Raw genomic sequence first — 21,305 nt, 5'->3', positions numbered from 1 at the left:
AGGGCCGGCCCCGCGGGCGACTGGGCCCGAAAAAGGCCCCAGGGCTGCAGGCTTGGCCCGGGAGACAGCTGCGCGTCGAGGTCGGCCTGGGCCGCCCAGGAGCTCAGGAGGCCGCAGGGTCGGGCTGGAGGGAGTGGAGGGGCGGCCGGGCCGGCTGGGGAAGGGGTGCGGCGGGCGCGGGAGGGGCGCCCAGCCGCGGCCCCGGGCGCCCAGCCGCTCACCTGCTCCAGGCCGCCCGCGGGGTCAGGCTCAGGGCGAGTGGCCACCAGCTGCTCTCTCAGCCGCCCCTTTATTCCGACTCCATCCGCGGCAGCGCGGCCTACGCGCTCTGCCAATCCCCGGCCTCGCGTAGCGGCGGCGTCCGGCTCGGGGGCGGGAACGGGCTAGCGGCGGCCGGAACCGAGGAAGCGACGTGCGCGGCCGGGATAGCGGGGCCGGGGCGGAGGAGCGCTGGGAGGGCGGGCGGACGGACCGATGGCCTTGCAGAAACCGGCGGACAGGCGGGCGGCGCGGGGGCCAGGGAGGCGGGGCCGGGGGGAGGAGCGGCAGCCTGGGTGGCGGCGGCAGCGGGAGTAGCGGGCGGCGTGGAGCGAGGCCGCCCCCTGCCGGGGACCCCGCGGCCGGGCCGGGTCGGACAGCCGCGCGCGCCGGGCCGGCTCTCCAGTCGCTCGGCCGGCACGCCTCAGCTGACCCAGGGAGGGCGCTCTGTTTCTGACCACCCTACTCGGCCATAAGGGTGGGAGCTCCCAGGACCCAGTCCCCGGTCCGACCCCTGAACCTGAGAGGAGGGGCCTCCTAGACTCTGAACTTCTGGAACTGACCCGCCTCTGACTGTTCAGCTCGCTCTTAGGGGATGGGACCCCGGAGCTCGTACTTTGGGCCTGCTTGAGGAAGAGGCCCCGGGACCTCTGACCCCGCCCGGACGGCGAGGACAAGGGTGAGGGCACTAGACTCCGATGGGTCTAATGCGCTGACCTCTGACCCAGGGACCATCTGCTGCTGGGAGGTCCCGAGCTGCTGCAGACCGAGCAGCGGACAGAGAGGTCAGAGCCGAGAGCGATCTGTTTAATGGGCACACTGAGGATGGCGGTTCCGGGAGGGTCCAGGTAGTGGTCAAGGCGCGGCGAGCCAGCAAGCGTAGTCTAGGTGGGTAGCCTCTTGGCTCGGGTCCTGCCGGGCCCCGCCCCAGACCCCGCCCTGAGGCGGTGCTAATCCGGGCCCCGCCCCCTGGAGAGCACTTCCGGCGCAGAGGAATTCCGGGTGTGGTTCGACTGCTGGCGGGCCGGCTGTGCCCTAGCGAAGGGGGTCCCCCATGAGTGCGGCGCCCCTGGTGGGCTACAGCAGCAGCGGCTCCGAGGATGAGGCTGAGGCCGGGGCCCGGGTCCGGCCGGGGACTAGAGGCTGCAGTCGGTGAGGAGCGAGGAAGACTTTCTGGGGAGGGTGCGGGTTGGCACCCGGACCGGACCCGAGCTTTGGGGTGGTTGGGGAGGGTGCCGGGCTGCTCGCAAGGGAAGGAAAAGGGGCACCGGGGGAAAGGAGGATCCGGAGGACAGCCTTGGACAAAGCCCCGGAGTGCCCCCACCCGGCTGGGCCAAGATTAGGAGGCAGGAAACGTGGGCTCGGGTCCAGCCTCCGCCGCTGGCCCACTCGTCTCCCGGCGCGCACCGCTGTACCACCCTAGGTCTGCTTCCTCATTTGGAGAGTGTTTTCCTTTATCCAGTATATATTCATTGAGCACCCTCTCTGCGCCAGGCTCGGGACTGGGGACTCAGCAGTGAGCAAAACCATCCAAGTCTCCTACTTTGTGGAGCTTCAGTTCTTAATTGCCAAGCCTGGTGCATCCTGAGTGCTTTTCAAGCAGTGTCCCGGTTCATCTCACAATAGCCCTATCAGGTTGCAGTGCACTGTACAGATGAGGAAACTGAGGCCCACAGTGACTTGCCCAAGTCCACGGAGCTAGGAAGTGTCATTCCAGCTGAGGCCTGTCCAGTTAGGGCATGTGACCTCTGAACCACATATTGCCACTTGCCCCGTTGTTAACCATGGGGACCACGTTCCCTGCTAAAGTCTGCCTCCGCGAGCCGTTGGGAGACCCCAAAGAGACAGTGTTGGGGAAAGAGCTTTGTGGTTATCTAGAAGCTGCTTACAGCTCCTGGTGAGAAATAGACACGCAGACTCACCTGGTACAAGGTGTTACAACTTTCATTGTGTGTACAGAGGTAGAGAATGCTAAGAGGCTAAATGTGCTTGATTTCTTCTTTTCTCTTGCAGGGGCCAGAGCCCCCTTCCCAGCCAGAAGTTGCCAGTACCCGACAGTGTGCTGGACATGTTCCCAGGCACCGAGGAGAGGCCTGAGGATGATAGCACAAAACATGGGGGCCGGGTGCGCACCTTTCCCCATGAGCGGGGCAACTGGGCCACCCACGTCTATGTACCATGTGAGTAACGCATGACAGGCACGTGGCTGACACTGACAGGTGCCCCTTATGGGAGGAAGCTGGCCCCAACAAGGAGGAAGAAGCCAGAAACCTCTGACACTGGTGGTGGGAAAGAGATTAACTCAACAGAGAGAGAACAAGTTTCAAAAACTAGGGAATTTTTCTGTTAACTTGGTTTCAGGTTTTCTGGCCTTTGTTTTTACAGTGGGATGTAGTTGATTATCAATGTTGTGATAGTTTCAGGTGTACAGCAAAGTGATTCAGTTGTACATATACATTTATCTATTCTTTTTCAAATTCTTTTCCCATTTAGGTTGTTACATAATATTGAGCAGAGTTCCCTGTGCTGTACAGTTCAGTTTTGAATTCGTTGCCTGAAATATTTTTTACTAACCCTGTGTATACTGTTCTCCCTGCTCATGAGGATGTGACCAAGGGAGGGTCTAGGGCAGAGTGTCAAGGCCATCCCAGACTGCAGCTGTAGCTGGTACTTTATTTCAAAGAGGGCTGTCGGTGTGCTGGCCTCCAGTCCCACCCCACCCTAGCCCTAATGAGTGAGTGGCAGGCAGAAAATGCCCAGGGTTCAGAGTCTGACCTCACTCCAGTACCCACTGCTCTGTGTGCCCTTTAGTAAGTTGCTGACTTCTCAGAGCTTCAGTCTCCTCTAAAATGGGGATAGTAGTAATACCTATCCTCTAGGACTTTTGTGAAGATTAAATCAGATAATCTATGTCAAGTTCTTAGCATGATACACGGAGAATGTGGTGGCTCTTATTACATTGTGTTAGATCAGGTAAACTCTTGGAACCTCCATTTCCCCATCCACAGAATGAGAATGATTCTCTCTACTGCATACTCTACAGGGCACTTGAGCAAATCCAGTAAGTTATTAGTTGTGAGCAGACTATTAACCATGCAGCTCTAGTCACATGTTTGGTTAAAAAAAATGAATAATCTGTGAAAATACAGTGGTGGTCCTTGTTGCATTCTTTGTCTTTATGAACAATCAGGAGATTCTAAATGTCTGATTAAAAAAATGAACTGTTTCTGATTATGGGTTACTGTGGAGCTGTAATTATGGGCTTGATTTATGTAATGAGAGGAAGGCTGTCCAACATGTAGTGTTGTATGGAGAAAGCCAATGGAAGAACTGGTATGCCCTCATCTTTTTTAACAAATAAGATATATACGTTAGTACATGCACTGAGAAAAGGCTGGGGAAATAGGCATCACATTTGACAGCCTTTATCTCTAGGGTAGTATCTTGAAAGTGGGCTGTATGTGCCTGGGGACGAGATCAAGATGATCCACTAGAGAGAAAAGTATTAAAACCTTTTAATGTGTTTCTCTTTATCTCATCTTTTAAAATTTCTGTTGTTCCAAGTGTACATTTTATAACACACACAATTTTGCAGTGTAGCACATGTTTGTAATTTAGAAATAAATACACATTTATTGTGGGTATGTGGGCAAGCTTGGTTGACTAAGGGCCTGTGCAATCACAGTAGTTTGGAGACCACTGCTGTACGTGGTAGGATATCAGGGGCCCCTACTTTCTCTGTCACATATTTCTTTTCTCACTTGAATTCTTTTCAAAGAGCATGTATGTGTTACTTCTGTAGCCATAAATGCATATTAAAGTATTATTCGAAATACATAGACATAGGCTACTCTCAAAAGCCTTTCTCCGCCTTCTGGGCTTCATCCAGCCATGCCGCCCTGGCTAAGAGAATGGCCCACCCTCTCCACTCCTCCCCTCCAGATGAAGCCAGGGAGGAGTTCCTGGACCTGCTTGACGTGCTGCTGCCCCACGCACAGACATACGTCCCCCGGCTGGTAAGGATGGAGGCCTTCCACCTCAGCCTGTCCCAGAGCGTGGTTCTGCGCCATCACTGGATCCTCCCCTTCGTGCAGGCTCTGAAAGACCGCGTGGCCTCCTTCCAGAGGTGAGTGCCCAGTGCTTCCCTCTGCCCCTCATCTCCCTCCCCTTCAAGGCTTCTCTTCCTGTCCTGAGCTCTTGTGGGGATGGACCTGTGGGATGCACTACCCCTTCAAGCAGGCAAACCTAAAGGTTAGCACACCGAACATCTCCCAGAGCCGCCTGCTGCGCGCTTCATCCCATGTGCCCTTGGGCGTGCCACGTAAGCTCTGGAAGCCTCCGAGCCTTACCTGTGTGCGGGTCAGGGGAGTGGTGGTGGCTCCCTCAGAGGGGGACTTGTGAGAGTGAATGAGATCACGCATACCCTCAACGTGGCACTTGGCGAACGATCAGAGCTCACCCTCACTCTGGTTTTATCTGCCAGCCTAGGCTTCTTTTCCCTTGACTATTTCATACCTCTTCTTTCCACTAGAAATGCCCCTCCTTCGAGACTTGGCCAGATCAAAGCACTGCTCCTTCACTGAGGCTGTCCCAATTGGTATCTCCTCCAGAATTCTTCAGGCCCAGGGACCCTGCTGTCCTGTGCTTGTCTACACCCCAGTGCTCGTTCCACTCATCCTCATATCCATATTCAGTCATCCCCATGTCCCATCTCCCGCTTGGAGCCCAAGTTCCTGCAGGCCAGGAATGCGGCTGCTCTCTGAATTACCCCACAGCTTTTGTCCAGGTGCTTTGCTCACTATAGGCATCAAATGGGTGTTTGTTGAATGACTGAGCAGGAGAGAGAGAGCCCAGAAATCCTCCTCTGGATCCTCTGAATGTTGGTTCCAGTAGGAGCCTAAGAAGCCATCCAGGTGGTGGTTTTCTGCTCCTGGTCTTATCTGCAGAGTCCTTTCTTCTGATGAGGTGTTATACAGATCCCTGATGTGTAGCTGGGTAAGAGAGATAAAAACAGAAGTCTTTTAGCCAAAGCCCCACCCTCGCAGTTCAGGAGGCCCGAGGCCCAGGAATTCCATAGAACTACTCTGCCCCATTGGAGGACTGCCCATTTTGTGTAGCCCCTACTCGGGGCCGGAGGAGGAAGGGATTTGCTCCAATTCAGTCAGTTAGCCAGCGACTCAGGACTAAAACTCATCTCTCTCCCTAATCCAGCCCCCATCCCTCTTTTTATTGAGTCATGTATGTTAGTCAGGACCCTCTTGATCGCCGGTGCCAGAAATCCAACCAAAAGTGGCTTAAACGGGGGGAATTTATAGGCTGGTGTAACTAAAATGTTTAGAGGTAGCACTGGCTTCATACATGGGACCGGGAGACGTCAGATGGCAGCAAGTCCTTTCCCCTTCTACATGAGAATGCTTCAGTTATCCTGCTTCTAGCTGTGTCCCTGGATAAAGGTAGAATGCCAGATGTGTTCTTGGGCCACGTCACTTATGGTAAAAATGACTTATGAGCACGTCATGTCTGGGCTGGGAAGACTGTGAGTGAACTAAGCCCCTCCTGGGAAACCATGGCTTGGGCCTCCCTGCATGCGGTGGTTCCCTACCTAGGCAGGTCCCTTGCTGGGCCTCTGGAAACTTTGCGCAAGGGCTATTACAAGAGGTATTGCTCCCCAGGGTGGCTGGGGTGGGTGGATATAGCTTGTTCTCTTGCTCATTTAGGGAACAGCCCCTGGACCACTGGGTTGGCCCTCCCTGGTGCTGCCCTGCTGGTGCAGTGTTTCCTAGCCTGTATCCTGAAGGAAGCTGGGCCGGGTGGCCTCTTCAAGTTTGACTGGTTGAGCCTAAGATGACCAAGAGTGGGTAGTGCACCTTTGATTCTATGGCTGTGACTGAGGGAATGCTATGCTCTGATTGTCCAGGCCTGTCAAGTACACACCCCTGGGTGGGGGCAGGTTGACCACTCTACCAGCACAAAATGGGAGAGCAGTCCTCCTATATAAGATCACCAGGAGAAAGGGTGTTGGTTGATGTATTAGTCAGGGTTCTCCAGAGAAACAGAATCAATAAGATGTATACAGATACACATAAGAGGAGATTTGTTATAGGTATTGGCTTATGTGGTTATGGAGGCCAAGAAGTCCACTGTCTGCCATCTGCAAGGAGAGAACCAGGAAAGCGGGTGGTGTAATTCAGTTTGATTCCAAAGTCCTAAAAATCAGGGGGCTGATGGTGTTAAGTCCTGGTGTGAGCCTGAAAGCCTGAGTACCAGCACGCCAGTGTCAGAGGGCAGGAGAAGATGGACGTCTCAGCTCAAGCAGAGAGGGGGAGTTTGTCCTCCCTCTGCCTTTTTGTTCTATTCAGACCCTCAACAGATTGGATGATGCCCACCCACCCACATTGCGGAGGGCCGTTTGCTTTACTCAGTTCACCAATTCAAATGCTAGTCTTTCCAGAAACACTCTCACAGACAAACCCAAACATAATGTTTCACCAGCTATCTGGGCATCCCTTAGCCCAGTCAAGAGGACACATAAAATTAACCATCTCAAGTCCACCCCTTATCAACTTGACACATATGCATCTTCTTAAACCATACTTAATCTCTAAATTAAGACCACAACAAGGTCATAATTCTGCCTAACATGATACAACGTCCAGTGTACATCTGAAAATGCATTAATCCCTTCCCCAGAAGAGGAGGTAATCTTGGGCGATACTTTTTACTCTTCTAAAAGCCCATAACTTGAATACTATGATGTAAAATTAACAATACTTGAATACTAGTATAAAGTCACTACATATTATGGTACATGGTAAGGGAATAAGAGAAGAAAACAGATATCTGCTCAACATATGTACAGGCAAACCTTGTTTTATCATGCTTCACATATACTGCATTTTTTACAAACTGAAGGTTTGTGACAACTCTGCATTGAGCAAATCTGTCAGTGCCATTTTTCCAACAACAGTTGCTCACTTTGTGTCTGTCACACTTTGGTAATTCTTGCAATATTTCAAGCTTTTTCATTATTGTTACATTTGTTGTAGTGATCTGTGATCAGTGATCGTTGATGTTACTATTGTAATTGTTTTGGGGCGCCGGGAGCCACACCCATATAAGAGGGCAAACTTAATTGATAAATATGTTTGTTCTGACTGCTCCACCAACCTACCATTCCCCCACATCTCTCTCCCTCCCCTTGGGCCTCCCTATTCCCTGAGATACAACAATGTTGAAATTAATAACCCTACAGCGGCCACTAAGTATTCAGGTGAAAGAAAGAGTCACACATCTCTCACTTTAAATCAAAAGCCAAAAATGATTAAGCCTAGTGAGGAAAGGCATGTCAAAAGCAGAGGTAGGCTGAAAGCTGCTAGGTCTCTTGTCCCAGTTAGCCAGGTTGTGAATGCAAAGGAAAAGTTCTTGAACAAAATTGAAAGTGCTACTCCAGTAAACACAAGAATGATAAGAAAGCGTTTCGCTGGTTTGGGGGAAGTTTTAGTGGTCTGGATAGATGATCAAACCAGCCACAACATTCCCTTAGGGCAAAGCCTAATTCAGAGCAAGGCCCTAACCCTCTTCAATTCTCTGAAGGCTGAGAGAAGTGAGGAAGCTACAGAAGAAGAGTTTGGAGCTAGCAGAGGTTGGTTCATGAGGTTTAAGGAAAGAAGCCATTTCTATAACATAAAAGCGTGAGGTGAAGCAGCAAGTGCTGATGCAGAAGCTGCAGCAACTGATCCAGAAGATCTAGCTGAGACAATTCATGAAGGTGGCTACACTAAACAATTGGTTTTCAATATATGAAACAGCCTTCTATTGGAAGAAGATGCCATCTAGGACTTTCATAGCCAGAGAGGAGTCAGTGTCTGGCTTCACAGCTTCAAAGGACAGGCTTACTCTCTCGTTAGGGGCTGATACAGCTGGTGACTTTAAATTGAAGCCAATGCTCACTAGCTATTTCAAAAATCCTAGGGCCCTTAAGAATTATGTTAGGTCTACTCTGTTTGTGCTCTATAAATGGAACAACAAAGCCTGGATGACAGCACATCTGTTGACAGCATGGTTTACTGACTATTTTAAGCCCACTGTTGAGACATACTGCTTAGAAAAAAAAAGATTCTTTTTAAAATATTACTGCTTATTGACAATGTACCTGGTAACCCAAGAGCTCTGATGGAGATGTACAATGAGATCAATGTTGTTTTCATGCTGCTAACACAACATCAGTTCTGCAGCCCATGGATCAAGGAGTAATTTCAACTTTCAAGTCTTATTACTTACAAGTCTTATTATTTAAGAAATACATTTCATCAGGTTGTAGCTGCCATAGATAGTGATTCCTCTGATGGATCTGGGCAGTCATTTGAAAACCTTCTGGAAAGGATTCACCATTCTAGATGCCATTAAGAACAATTGTGATTCATGGGAAGAGGTCAAAATATCAACATACACAGGAGTTTGGAAGAAGTTGATTCCAACCCTCATGGATGACTTTGAAGGTCTCAGGACTTCACTGGAGGAAGTAATTGCAGATGTGATGGAAACAGCAAGAGAGCTAGAATTAGAAGTGAAGACTCAAGATGTGACTGAACTGCTGCCATCTTGTGATAGAACTTTAACAGATGAGTTGCTTCTTATGGATGAGCAAAAGAGTGACTTCTTGAGATGCAGTCTACTCCTGGTAAAGATGTTGTGAAGATTGTTGAAATGACAACAAAAGATTTAGAATATTCCGTAAACTTAGTTGATAAAGCAGTGGCAGGGTTTGAGAGGATTGACTCCAATTTTGAAAGAAGTTCTGTGGGTAAAATGCTATCAAACAGCATTGCATTGCATGCTACAGAGAAATTATTCATAAAAGGAAGAATTGATCGATGTGGCAAACTTCATCGTTTGCCTTATTGTCGTCTCATTTTAAGGAATTGCCATCGCCACCCAGTCTTCAGCAACCACCACCTTGACCAGTCAGCAGCCACCTACATCGAGGCCGGATCCTCCACCGGCAAAGAGATGATGACTCACTGAAGGCTCAAATGATGGTTAGCATTTTTTAGCGATAAAGTATTTTAAAAATAAGGTATGTACATTGTTTCTTTAGACATAATGGCTTTGTTTAATAGACTACAGTGTAGTATAAACGTAACTTTTATATGCACTGGGAAGCCAGAAAATTGTGTGACTCACTTTACTGTGGGGCTCTGGATCCAAATCTGCAGTGTCCCTGAGGTGTCCTGTGTATATATACTCGCAGACGTATTCATAACAAAGTAAGGAGGAAATACTCATGACGATTATAGCCCTCATTTTTGTAACTGGTCACACGGTCGTAGCTGATATTTACAACTACCTTCCACTACCTAGCTCTCTGTTCCCTTTGCCTTCAGCAAGCACCTCAGATGGTTGTGGTTCTTTAGCTGGGGTAGTGACCCAAATCTTCATTCCCGAAGGTTCTGGGCCATTACTAATCCTGCCTGGATTAGGTTGTTGTAGTTTTCCTTGGCCTGAAATCAGTAGGCATGGTAATACTAAAAGATGCCCTAACAGATCTCCTGTATTCCAGATATCCTCTTCCATATCTCCATTGTGGAGTAGTAGTCCAGTTTCCCCTCGGTAGTCAGGATCAATGACCCCAGCCAACACTGTAACTCTTTTGTCTGTTGATTCAAAGGTACAGGAGCCCAGAGTGGCAAGTCTCAACTTCCAGTTCAGTGGAAGCACTACATCTCCTGGTGGAAGCATTCCTCCCTCGGAACTAAGACCTCTGGGCTAGCAGAGCATGAACTTGTGGGAACAGGAAGCAAACGTTTTGCTAATGCATCACTAGGGCAATGGTGAGTGGTACCACTCCCATTTCTACCCCTTGATTCCTGGCCCCGTGAATCCTGGCTACAAGAGAAACAGCACCATATGTGGCTGCTGATTCAGAGCAGATACAGATACTGTGGGTTCTGTTCCAGAATAAAATAGAGTGAATGACACGAAGTTTTTGGTTTCCCAATGCACATAAAAGTTATGTCTATAAAGTGTGCGATAGCATTATGTTTAAAAAAAAGAGGTACATACCTTATTTCAAAACTACTTTATCCTTCATCTCAAAGGGGATATCTCGATATGCCCCACACCATTGGACCTCTAGACATTTCACTGAGGTAGAAGGCCCTGAATTTTAGTTGGATTTATTTCCCACCCTCTGACACACAAATGTCTTAGCAATAAGTCCAGAGTAGTTGCCACTTCCTGCTCATTAGGTCCAGTCAACATAATGTCATCAATGTACTGGAGCAGTGTGATATCTAGTGGAAGGGAAAGGTGAGCAAACCCTCTATAGTAAATTAGGACATAGGGCTGGAGGGTGCTATAGCCCTGAGGTAGGACAGTGAAGGTGCATTGCTGGCCTGAAAGTAAACTGCTTCTGGTCCTTATGGACAGGGATGGAGGGAAATGTATTTGCCAAATCAACAGCTGCAAACCAGGAACCAGGGGATGTGTTAATTTGCTCAAGTAATGAAACCACATCTGGAAGAGCCACCACCTCCAATCATCAGTTTATGATCATCCACTGTCATCTTCCACGATCCATCTGTCTTCTGCCCAGACAGAACGGGGGTTGAATGGAGATGTGGGAGTCGCCACCCCTGCATCTCTCAAGTCCTTGATGGTGGCGCTGATCTCTGCAGTCCCTCCAGGGATGCGGTATTGCTTTTCATTTCCCATTTTCCTAGGTAGAGGCAGCCCTAATAGCTTGCACTTGGCCTTTCCCACCGTAATAGCCCTCACTCCACAGGTGAGAGAATCAGTGTGGGGATTCTGCCTGTTGCTGAGTATGTCTATTCCAATTATACATTCTGGAACTGCAGAAATAACCACAGGATGGGTTTGGGGACCCGCTGGGCCCACTGTGAGATGGACCTGAGCTACAACTCCACTGATCACCTGACCTCCATTAACCCCTACTCCGAGTGATGAGCCACAGTGACATTTTGGGTCTCCAGGAGTTCGTGTCATTTCAGAGCCAATGTCCAGTAGTTCCCCAAAGGCTGGTTATTTCCTTTTCCCCAGTGCGCAGTTACCCTGGTAAAATGGCATAGGTCCCTTTGGGGAAGGCTGGGAGAAAGATTAACAGTATAAATTTGTAGTAATGTACCGGGGTCCTTCCTCAAGGGGACCCGACTTCCCCTTCATTCAAGCGGCTCTGGGTCTGTGAACTGGCTCCATTCTGGGAATTGAGGGGCCATGACTCTGCCTTTATGATTCAAGTTAGACTTTGGCTCACCTGGCCTAGAACTTTCCTGCTTATACAGATGAAGGAAGAATTTAGTAGGCTTCCTATCTATGTCACTTCTAGAAACAGTCAACACCCTGTGTCTGCACAAGTCAGACTTCTGATTGCTGCTTCGACTCTGCTGTCCTTTACGGTAACTACGCCCACCTTGCGGGCCAGGTATTTCCAGTTCACTCACTGTGGGCCACCTTTTGGTCCGTGTTTCAGCCACCTAACCAAACAGACCCCTTTCCAACTTCCGGAGCTGCAGCATTACATGCCGAATCTCCGCTTAGCAAGCCCATATCCGTAAATTCAGCCTGATCCCACTTTTGATCCTTCTGTCGTTGCCCCACACCTTTTTTTTTTTTTTTAATATTCACTTATTTTTATTTTTGGCCGTGTCGGGTCTTAGTCGCGGCATGCAGGATCTTTCATTGTGGTGCACGGGCTTCTCTCTAGTTGTGGCACGCAGGTTCCAGAGCATGTGAGCTCTGTAGTTGCGGCACACAGGCTCTCTAGTTGTGGCGTTCAGGTTCAGTAGCCCTGCGGCATGTGGGATCCTAATTTCCTGACCAGGGATTGAACCCGCGTCCCCTGCACTGGAAGGCGGATTCTTAACCACTGGACCACCAGGGAAGTCCCACCCCACACCTTTAATATCCATTCCCACACACGTCCCCTGGATTTCTGCTTGTATATGTTAGGAAACTCAAATAGTTCTGGAGTGTAGCACATCTCCTCGTGGGCCACACATGGTACCTCACCTTTAGGGGGTCTGCTGGGACTTGAGTCTAGTTATAGGTCTAGAAGCAAAGAGGGGTGTTGGAGGTGGGTCCTGAGGGGACTCAGCATTTTCTTGGCATCTGCCTCAGGGGAGGCCATTACCATTTCCTCAGGCAATGCAGGGTTAATCCCCTCAAAGGTGGAAAGGTCCATAACACTAGGTGGGGGAGGACACTTCCACTGCGTCGGAGAAGACTCATCAGAATTTAAGGGCTCGGGCATCCCTGGTGGTGCAGTGGTTAAGAATCCGCCTGCAAATGCAGGGGACACGGGTTCGCGCCCTGGCCCGGGAATATCCCACATGCCGTGGAGCAACTAAGCCTGTGTGCCACAACTACTGAGCCTGTGCTCTAGAGCCCGCGAGCCACAACTACTGAAGCCTGTGCACCTAGAGCCCATGCTCTGCAACAGGAGAGGCCACCGCAATGAGAAGCCCACGCACCGCAAGGAAAAGTAGCCCCCACTCACCGCAACTAGAGAAAGCCTGCACGCAGCAACGAAGACCCAATGCAGCCAAAAATAAAACAAAGTAAATTAAAAAAAAAAAAGAATTTAAGGGCTCAATATGCCGAGCTTCATCAGAGTTTCCCACAAGTCCCCATACTTTCCCAATCAGTGCCCTCACTGTAACTGTAAAATCCTGCTTGTTCGAGGAGTTCAACTTGTGTTATAATTCAGCAAATGGCAGGATAAGGTTCCAGATTTGATTTTCAGCAATTTCAGCCCTGCAGCTACAGGGAATCAAGGTCTCCTTTAGGGCACACCGAGAAGCTCTTAGGTCCTTTATGCTTGAGTTGGGAATTCAATACCCTGAGCTCATCTTTTCATTTCACCACTTTGTCCAGCAACATTAGGAGCAGCCAACCAACATCATTATATTCCTTAGTTTTCCAAAAATGTTCGCAAGTAGCATATAGGGTCACTCAGCTCCTTGCTTCTAATAAATGGCTGATGAGTGTTATCAAGGAAGACATTTTCACATCTCCAGAAACAGTCCGTGCGGCCTATCAGTGCTCTCTTTACTACTGGAGATAACAGTCATTAGCATCTTTGAATCGAATCAGATTAGAGAGCGAATTCCAGAAACCCCAGAACCAATTCAGAAAACTCATCCTTAAAATTCTGTTCCTGTAGAACCATTCTCAGTGCCAACACCTGTATTAGGGTTCCCCAGAAAAACAGAACCAATAGGATAGAGAGAGTAAATAGAGATAGGAGGAAATGCACTGTAGGAATTGGTTCACGCAGTTATGAAGGTCAGGTCCCAAATCTGCCAACAGCAAGCTGGGGAACCAGGAAAGCCAGTGGTGTCATTCAGCATGAGTCCAAAGGCCTGAGCACCGGGGAGGGGTGGGGGGACCGGTGGCGTAATGACTGATATGAGCCTGAAAGCCTAAGAACCAAGGACCCCAACGTCCAAGGGCAGGGGAAGCTGGATGTCCCAGTTCCAGCAGAGAGAGCGTGCATTTGCCCTTCCTCTGCCTTTCTGTTCTATTCTGAAAAGTAGGATGATGCCCACCCACACCGGAGAGGGCAATTTGCTCCACTCAGTTCACCAATTCAAATGCTAATCTTTCTGGAAACACCCTCACAGACACCCCAGAAATAATGTTTTACCAGCTATCTGGGCAACCCTTAGTCCAGTCAAGTCAATGCATAAAATTACCCTTTATAGTTGGGTGCAAACGCCCCATGTCCACCCCAGGACATCTGGCAGGTACTCTACACTTAACCGAGCTCCTGCTGCTTCTATCACCCCTTACATTTTCCCCAGAAGGGATGCACTAGGAGGCTGAAGGCTGACAGGAAAGCCAAAAGTTAACTGACTTCGTGCCCTCGGACAAGTTGTGAGATTCTAACCGGCAAGCTGGGTTGTTGTGTTCCCTCAGATGAGGGTGAGAGCTTGGCCTGGAGCCTGTAAAATGAGTGTTTCCTGTAATGGGATTTGCCAAGTTGGTCCAGGAAGGGCAGGAAGCCAGTTTGTTCCCTGAGATCACCTGGTGTCCCAGAGAACACAGGCGGAACCAGCCAGGGTCAGAGCACTTACCTGGCAGAATTTGATGGTCCCCGTGTAACTGATCTGAGAGGTGGGTGACGGTATTTCTGCGGCAGTCTCACACCAACAGAGACCCCTCACTAAAGCATCAGGTGAGAGCAAGGGCTCTGGAATCAGGCAGATTGAAGCTCAAATTGTGACTCACCAAATTCAGCCTCACCAAGCTTCAGTTTCTGTGTCTGTAAAATGGGTGTCATTGTAGCACCTGCCTCGCAGAGTTGTATGAGGATCCCCAAGCTCAGCCCAGGCACACGGAAATGTTCTTGTTGCTTAGACTGGATCAGAATTGGTTTCTGTTAACCTGCAAAGAAAAAAACTGGCTCTTAAGTGATCTATTATCACCGGCCTAATGACTTTCTCAGTTCCCATCAGTAAAGCTGGGGTAGTCGCAAATCGCTTATTGGAATCAGCTGCTCTTAATAAAGTAAAATTTTTGCTGGCATCTGAGTCAAGCTATGTGTTACCTGGACTGGGTGATTATTTAAGGTCTTGCCCAGCTCTAATATTTTAGGGTTCAGTTTACCACCTGTATAATAGGGTGACAATACTAAATGTGAAATGAGTTAACTGAATTTTCAAAGTGATGTTTTTTAATATACACTATTTTCTCTGATTTTTTTCCTTATTATTCTTCCTGAAATGTGGTCCTTCTTCTAAATTTCAGATTCTGCTTTACTGCCGACCGGGTAAAGATTTACACCAATCAAGAGAAGACCAGGTGGGTCTCCCCACTCTGCCCCCAGTTGTTTCCAGAAGAGGATTCTTTGGAGTAAAGACTTGAGGAGGCCTTGTCTCTCTCAATTTTTTGTTTGTTTGTGTTTTAACCGGCCCTATGACTACAAGGGCAACTGTTCCCAAATCTGAACCTTTCATTAAGAAAAATAACTCACAGAGCATGGGAGGAGGAGCAGAGGGAGAGAACAACATCTTGGTTTAGTGGGAAAAGTCTGAGACTCAAAGAAAACCTGGGTGCCTGACCAGCTCTGCCTGCAATTTAACGTTGAGCTCATACCTTCAACCTCTGTGACCTGCCATTTCCAAGCTGTCACATCATCCATCACATCCTGTCCCATTTCCAAGCATCCATCATTGGGCAGTTGTGAAGCTCAGATGAACGAAACAAGTTTTATAAAAGCATTCAAGGATGAGATGAACATAAGAAGAAACTGTTGTTATCAAGGCTTCAAAGCAAGCCTCCTTGTCAGATCCACTCACTGGATCTGAGCTGCCTTCTGCTCTCAGCACCTCTGAGAAGAGTACTCATTCGCTCATTCATTCATTCATTCTATGCTGCACAAACTTGTTAAACACCTCCCGGTGCCAGGCACTTGCTGTACACTACAGATCAGCAGTGAAAAGGTCGGCATAGTCTCTGCTCTGTGGGATCTCACATTCTGCAGGGGAGACAGACAATAAACAAGGAAATGAGATCGTTAATAACTATCGTGTGAAACGATAGTCTGGAGCAAGTGGCCGAGGAGGGCGCTAGCAAGGTGGCATTTGATGGCGACATGAGGACAAGAAGGAATCAGCCTTGGGAAGAGCTACCCCAGGAGCCTCCAAGCAGAGGACACAGCCAAGGAGGTGACTGAGGAGGAAAGAGCCTGGCATGTTGGAGGAGGCCAGTGAAGCAGAACTTGGGGAGCACGTGGGAGAGTGTGAGGAGATGAGTCAGGCAGGGTTAACTCCCGCAGGGCCTTCAAGGTCAAGGTCAGGAGTTTGGATTTTCAGTGTCACAGAAGCCATCGGAGGGATCTAAGCAGAGACGTGATCCGATTTACGTTTGTAAACGTCAGTCCGGCCCTATCTTGTCTGTGTCTGTGGCTCCTGAGTGGAGAAAAGATCTAAAAGAGCAAGGTTGGATGCAGGGAGAGCAGACAGGTGAGGCACCAGTGGTGGCCTGGCTTAGGGCGATGGCAGTGGAAGAGCCAAGAAGCAGACACATTCCCGATATACTGGAGGTAGAATCAACTGGAGTTACCAGTGGGTTGGGTCTGTGCACAGTAAGGGGAAGAATCAAAGTAGATTCCTGGGTTTGGGGTTTGAACAGCTAGGTAAATATAGACAAATGGCCCCGTTGTCTGTGATGGGAAACACCTGTGGGAGGAAGATGAGAAGTTCTGCTTTGTACCTGGTGGATTTTGCCGCCTGTGAGACCCCCGGGTGGAAGAGTCGCACACACAAGTGGGTATACAGGAGAGGTGCCAGCCGGAGATAGAAATGTGGGAGCCATCGGGCTGTGTGATACTGAAAGCAGGGCTGGGTGAGATCAGCCTGCGGGGGAGGGCAGGCGTCGCCGGCTCTGCAGCCCCTGACCATTTAGAGGCTGGAAAGGAGAGAGCGGCAGAGGAGACTGGACAGGAGGCCAGAGGTGGGGTCACACCAGGACGGTGTGGTGGGTGGTCTCTTGGAAGCCAAGAGAAAAAAGGGCTTCAGGGAGGGAGGAGTCAAGTATCTGAGTTCAGGAACACAGGTGGTTGGCAGCTTTGACGGGAGCGGTTCCTGGCCGAGTGGACTGAAGATGGGCGGGGAGGCGTGAGAGACTGCTGAGGGAGACAAATCGTCAGAACGCGCGTTTTACCGGGCAGGGGATGGGGGCTGGCTGAGGGTGTGGGTTCAAGGGAGGGGTTTTAGAGATTAGAGGGTGCTTACGGGAGGGAGAGGGAAGTGCCAGAGAGGGAAGCCCTGGAGAAAGAGTCCGACATGGGAGTTAGGCCGGCAAGCCTGGGCGCCACAGCCTGGGGGTCCATAGCCTTGGCAGCAGCAGATGAAGACGGCCCTGCTAGGGCTCTTAGACCCTGGGGAAGGAGGGGGGATGTGCGATTAGAGCCAGGGAAGGATAGAGAGCCAGCTCGGAGAGCAGGGAAACGAACTGAACTCACGGCCCAGACCTCCCTCCCTCCCGGCTTTCCTCTGTCGCATCCTCTGCCCCCTCGAGGATGGTTTCTGTTCTCAGGCTGCGTCTCATGCCCGTGTGGTCTCCACCTCTGTCTCCCCCCAGGACCTTTGTTGGACTCGAGGTCACCTCGGGACACACCCAATTCCTGGACCTGGTTTCAGAGGTGGACAGGGTCATGGAGGAGTTTGACCTCACCACTTTCTACCAGGTAATCAGCAGCGTCTTTTTCTCTCCACTGACCCATCTCTAATAGGAATAAAATCAGTCTTAAAGAAACGCTTGTTAGAGGCAAACCGAAGAGCCCTCTAGAACTTGCCCGTGGGAAGTGTCCATTCGGCCAGCCCTCAGAGGACACACAACCCTGGAGAGTTGAGGGTCTGAGGTGTAGTCGGATGCAGCCCAGCGGAGGTCCAACATTTCTTACAAATCTTCTGTTCTCTCTTCAATATGCATGAGATTTATGTCTTCTACTCTATAATGTATCCATGTTTATTTTTATATTTTTTAGGAAGTAGTTTTCCCCAATACTTTTTAGTCACGTTGACACTCCAGGTAGAGTTGCAGCTTCGCATACCTTCCTGTGCCTTCCTGTGCCTTGCCCCGTGCCCTCTAGGGGAACTTGAACTCCAAGTCGAATATCAAGGCTTTAAAGGGCCAGTGGTTTTGCTTGATATATTCTTTTAAAATCATGCTGAGAGATATAAGTATGAATTTGAGTGGAGATAATTTATAGTTTTATAATTTTAGACATTTTGGTTTTTGTTCATCTTAAAAAGTATGTCATCTCTTGAAATATTTTTGATCAGAAAACATTAAATCTGGGACGTGTGTTCTCTTCCACATTCCAGAGGTAATGACTCTCTATGATATGTAAAGGAGAGCCTCAGAACAGGACTGTCTTAGCTCAGGCGGCCATAACCAGATACCATAGACTGCATGACTTACACAATAGAAATTTACTTTCTCGGGCTTCCCTGGTGGCACAGTGGTTAAGAACCCACCTGCCAATGCAGGGGACACGGGTTCAAGCCCTGGTCCGGGAAGATCCCACATGCCACAGAGCAACAGAGCCCGAGCGCCACAGCCATTGAAGCCCGCGTGCTTAGAGCCTGGGCTCCGCAACAAGAGAAGCCACCGCAATGAGAAGCCCGCGCACTGCAACGAAGGGTAGCCCCCACTTGCTGCAACTAGAGAAAGCCCGCGCACAGCAACAAAGACCCAATGCAACCAAAACTAACTAAATAAATGATTTAAAAAAAGAAATTTACTTTCTCACAGTTCTGGAGGCTAGACGTCCAAAACCAAGGTGCCATCACGGTCAGTTTCTGTTGAGGCCTCTCTTCCTGGCTTGTAGATGGCCGTCTTCTCACTGTGTCCTCACATGATGGAAAGAGAGAGGAAGCAGCTCTCTGCCGTCTCTTATATGGGCACTAATCCCATCATGAGGGCCCCACCTTTAGGACCTCATCTAAACCTAATTACCTCCCAAAGGCCCCTTCTCCAAATACCATCACAGTGGGGGTTAAGGCTTCAATATATGAATTTGGGGGACACAATTCAGTCCATAGCAGGGACCAATCCAGGGCTATTTTATCTGTCTGTGGAGGGTGCTTGGGATCAACACTGAGGATCTAGTCTCCCATGAATCAGGTCAGGGATGCAGCAGGGATACCGTGACAACTCTGTCACAGAGCTGCTTTGATGTCTGCGCCTGCCACGACCTCCAGGTGACCGCCTGTCTCCCCGCCGTTCCTCTGCAGGACCCCTCATTCCACATCAGTCTGGCCTGGTGCGTGGGTGATGCACGTCTCCAGCTGGAAGGGCAGTGCCTGCGGGAACTACAGGTGAATTCCCAGGGCAGGAGCATGGAAGGTGCTGAACCCCAGAAGCTGGGGGATGGAGGGGAGCTGACAGGCGCTGAGGATTAGGCATGCAAACCTGAATCCTGGCATAGGAAGTAACTGGCATAGCCAGAGACCCCAACACCTTACCCTGCGCCTCACAGTGCAGTCCCAGACCACCTGGGAACTTATTAGCAACACTCACTCAAGCCCCAATCCAGATCTAAGAAATCAGAATTTAACAAGATCGCTAGGGATTTGTGTGCACGTTAAAATTTGAGAAGCCCTGCCCTAGAACACTAATCTGAGAGGATGCTGCGGGCCTCCCCTGAAGTCCTAGACCCTCACCCAGAGGTCAAAGGCTCGGGTGCTCCCAGGGGCCTGGCAGGTGCTGGAAATGAGTGAAACGCACCAGGTCTAAAGAACGTCCACCCTCACAGCCTTTCTCGTATTGTGATAAGTAGGGGATATCTTTCACTTTCCCGTCAGTGCCCTCAGAGAAGCCGGTACTCACCCCTGGTGCAGGCAGCTGCCATGCAGGAATGTGGACCTCGTGTTGCAAGCACTTCTGTTTTTCAAGAGAAGCCAGAAATCTTAATTTTTGTGGGTAATCCCTCTATTTTCAAATGCTGGCAACCAATATGTATTTTTTAAGAAAACATTTTGCGAGCCAGGCAACACATGTGCAGACGGGACACAGCCCGTGGGCCATCATCAAGTAGCCACATCTGCTCTTGGTCTAATCATTCTGGAGGCAGCAAGGAGCTCCGGTCTCAGGCTCCAGTAGACCCAGGTCCCAAGCCTGGTTTTATTGGATTCTGTGGTCCAGGGCTCTGAGCATCCATTTCCTTACCCGCAAAGTTGGGATGATAGGACTGACCTCACAAGACTGCAGAGCTGATTAGACAAGGTAACCTGGAGAGCCTGGCGCCTGCGTGGCCCTCAGCCTCCCCCGAGCAGGCCTAACCTCTGAAGGATTTCAGTAGGCTGGCTTTGTTTGCAGTGCCCTCGGGGTCCCTGATTCCCCTTAACGTGACGGTCCTCTCCTGGTTTAAGGAAATCGTGGGTGAGTTTGAAGACTCCGAGACGTTGCTGCGTGCGCACGCCGAGCAGATCCGCTGCAAGTCTGGGAACAAATTCTTCTCGATGCCTCTGAAGTGAGCACCAGAGGCCCTCGTTGTCCTGGGCCCCGCCCTCTACAGCCAGGCAGAGATGGAGGAACCCACTCAGACTGATGGGGACGCTGCCAGTCCCACCACTGGGAGGCCCGGCCAAATGTGCAGCCGCTTCTGCTCCTCCCCGGGAGCTGGTTCTCTTTTGGCCCTTTTGGGGTTGCAGGTTGGGTGCTGCTGCGTTGCGATCATCCCCAGAAATCACCAGTAGAGGGCAGCCAGGGCTTCCTAGTTCTAGGTCTGTGGTGGTTATGCCTAAAACAAGACACAACAAAAGATGGGGGGTCACCTGGTGAGCCCACCCAGACTCAGCCTGAATCCCCACTGTAGTCCCTCCAACAAATGGCCCCTTCCCCACAGCTCCGTGGGCTGTCTGCATTTTGATGCCATTGGCCCCAGATGAGGAGTTTTGTAAGCCATCATGCCCTGGCTCATCTCTGCTCAAGCCTGACATAGCGTGCTTCCACCGGCCTGTCATCCTCCCTCCTTGACACGGTGTCGCTTTTATTTATTTGTTTGTAGTCTCACCCCCTCCTATGCCAGCAGAGGCCATTTCAGGGCCAAGGCCCAGGGTGCTAATTTGTGGTTTAGCATCAGTTTTCTCCATTCCTTCCTCCCACTCACCCCCAGCCAGGTGCCTGGGGAGACTTGAGCAGATGTTTCATCTTGGCCTGACTGGTGGCTTTAAGCCAGGCCTCCAACGCTCTGTGACCTCTGGCTTCCCATCAGCTTCCCAAAGAAGCAGAGAGGAGCCTTCACCAGGCAGAGTTCTCTTTCTCCTGCCTCCAGCTGCCTGCTGTGGCCTGCGGGCAACCCCAGGGGCTGCAGAGGAAAGGCCAGGGGCTGCACAGGGGTTTTTGTTTTTCTCCGAGCCCTCTCGGGGAGCAAACGACCAGTTGCCATCTGATTTCTAGTGATGGAGAAAGAGACACTTTGATGTTTTAGTTTAAAATTAGGTTCAGCAAATAAAAATTGCAATTTTTATTCTGGATTTTGCTTTGGACCACTTCTTTTCAACTAGGTGCAAAGATGA

General features: G+C 50.1%; 1 protein-coding gene across 3 annotated transcripts; it reads left to right on the top strand.

Moving 5' to 3' along the window:
- Window positions 1-1,237: 1,237 nt before the first annotated feature.
- On the top strand, window positions 1,238-21,256 carry USB1 (U6 snRNA biogenesis phosphodiesterase 1). Of its 3 annotated transcripts, XM_079907419.1 has the most exons (7): window positions 1,238-1,410; window positions 2,272-2,438; window positions 4,201-4,384; window positions 15,025-15,078; window positions 17,362-17,467; window positions 19,020-19,103; window positions 20,157-21,256. In XM_079907419.1, the coding sequence occupies exons 1-7, from the start codon at window positions 1,313-1,315 to the stop codon at window positions 20,259-20,261; spliced, it is 798 nt and encodes a 265-aa protein (XP_079763545.1). In that variant the 5' UTR covers window positions 1,238-1,312; the 3' UTR covers window positions 20,262-21,256. The 3 variants fall into 3 exon arrangements, with proteins under 3 accessions (XP_079763545.1, XP_079763546.1, XP_079763547.1); XM_079907420.1 differs by lacking the exon at window positions 15,025-15,078; XM_079907421.1 differs by lacking the exons at window positions 19,020-19,103; window positions 20,157-21,256 and adding an exon at window positions 18,273-18,882.
- Window positions 21,257-21,305: the final 49 nt, after the last annotated feature.

Source organism: Stenella coeruleoalba, assembly GCF_951394435.1.
Source record: "Stenella coeruleoalba genome assembly, chromosome: 20".
In the NCBI taxonomy this organism is placed as follows: Eukaryota; Metazoa; Chordata; class Mammalia; order Artiodactyla; family Delphinidae; genus Stenella; species Stenella coeruleoalba.
This window is presented reverse-complemented; position numbering and strand designations above follow the sequence as displayed.

Coding starts and splice junctions, on each gene's coding strand:
- USB1 (XM_079907419.1), top strand. CDS start 1,313: ATGAGTGCGGCGCCCCTGGTGGGCTACAGCAGCAGCGGCTCCGAGGAT. Junction 1,411..2,271: donor GGGACTAGAGGCTGCAGTCG/GTGAGGAGCGAG, acceptor TTTCTCTTGCAG/GGGCCAGAGCCCCCTTCCCA. Junction 15,079..17,361: donor ACCAATCAAGAGAAGACCAG/GTGGGTCTCCCC, acceptor GTCTCCCCCCAG/GACCTTTGTTGGACTCGAGG.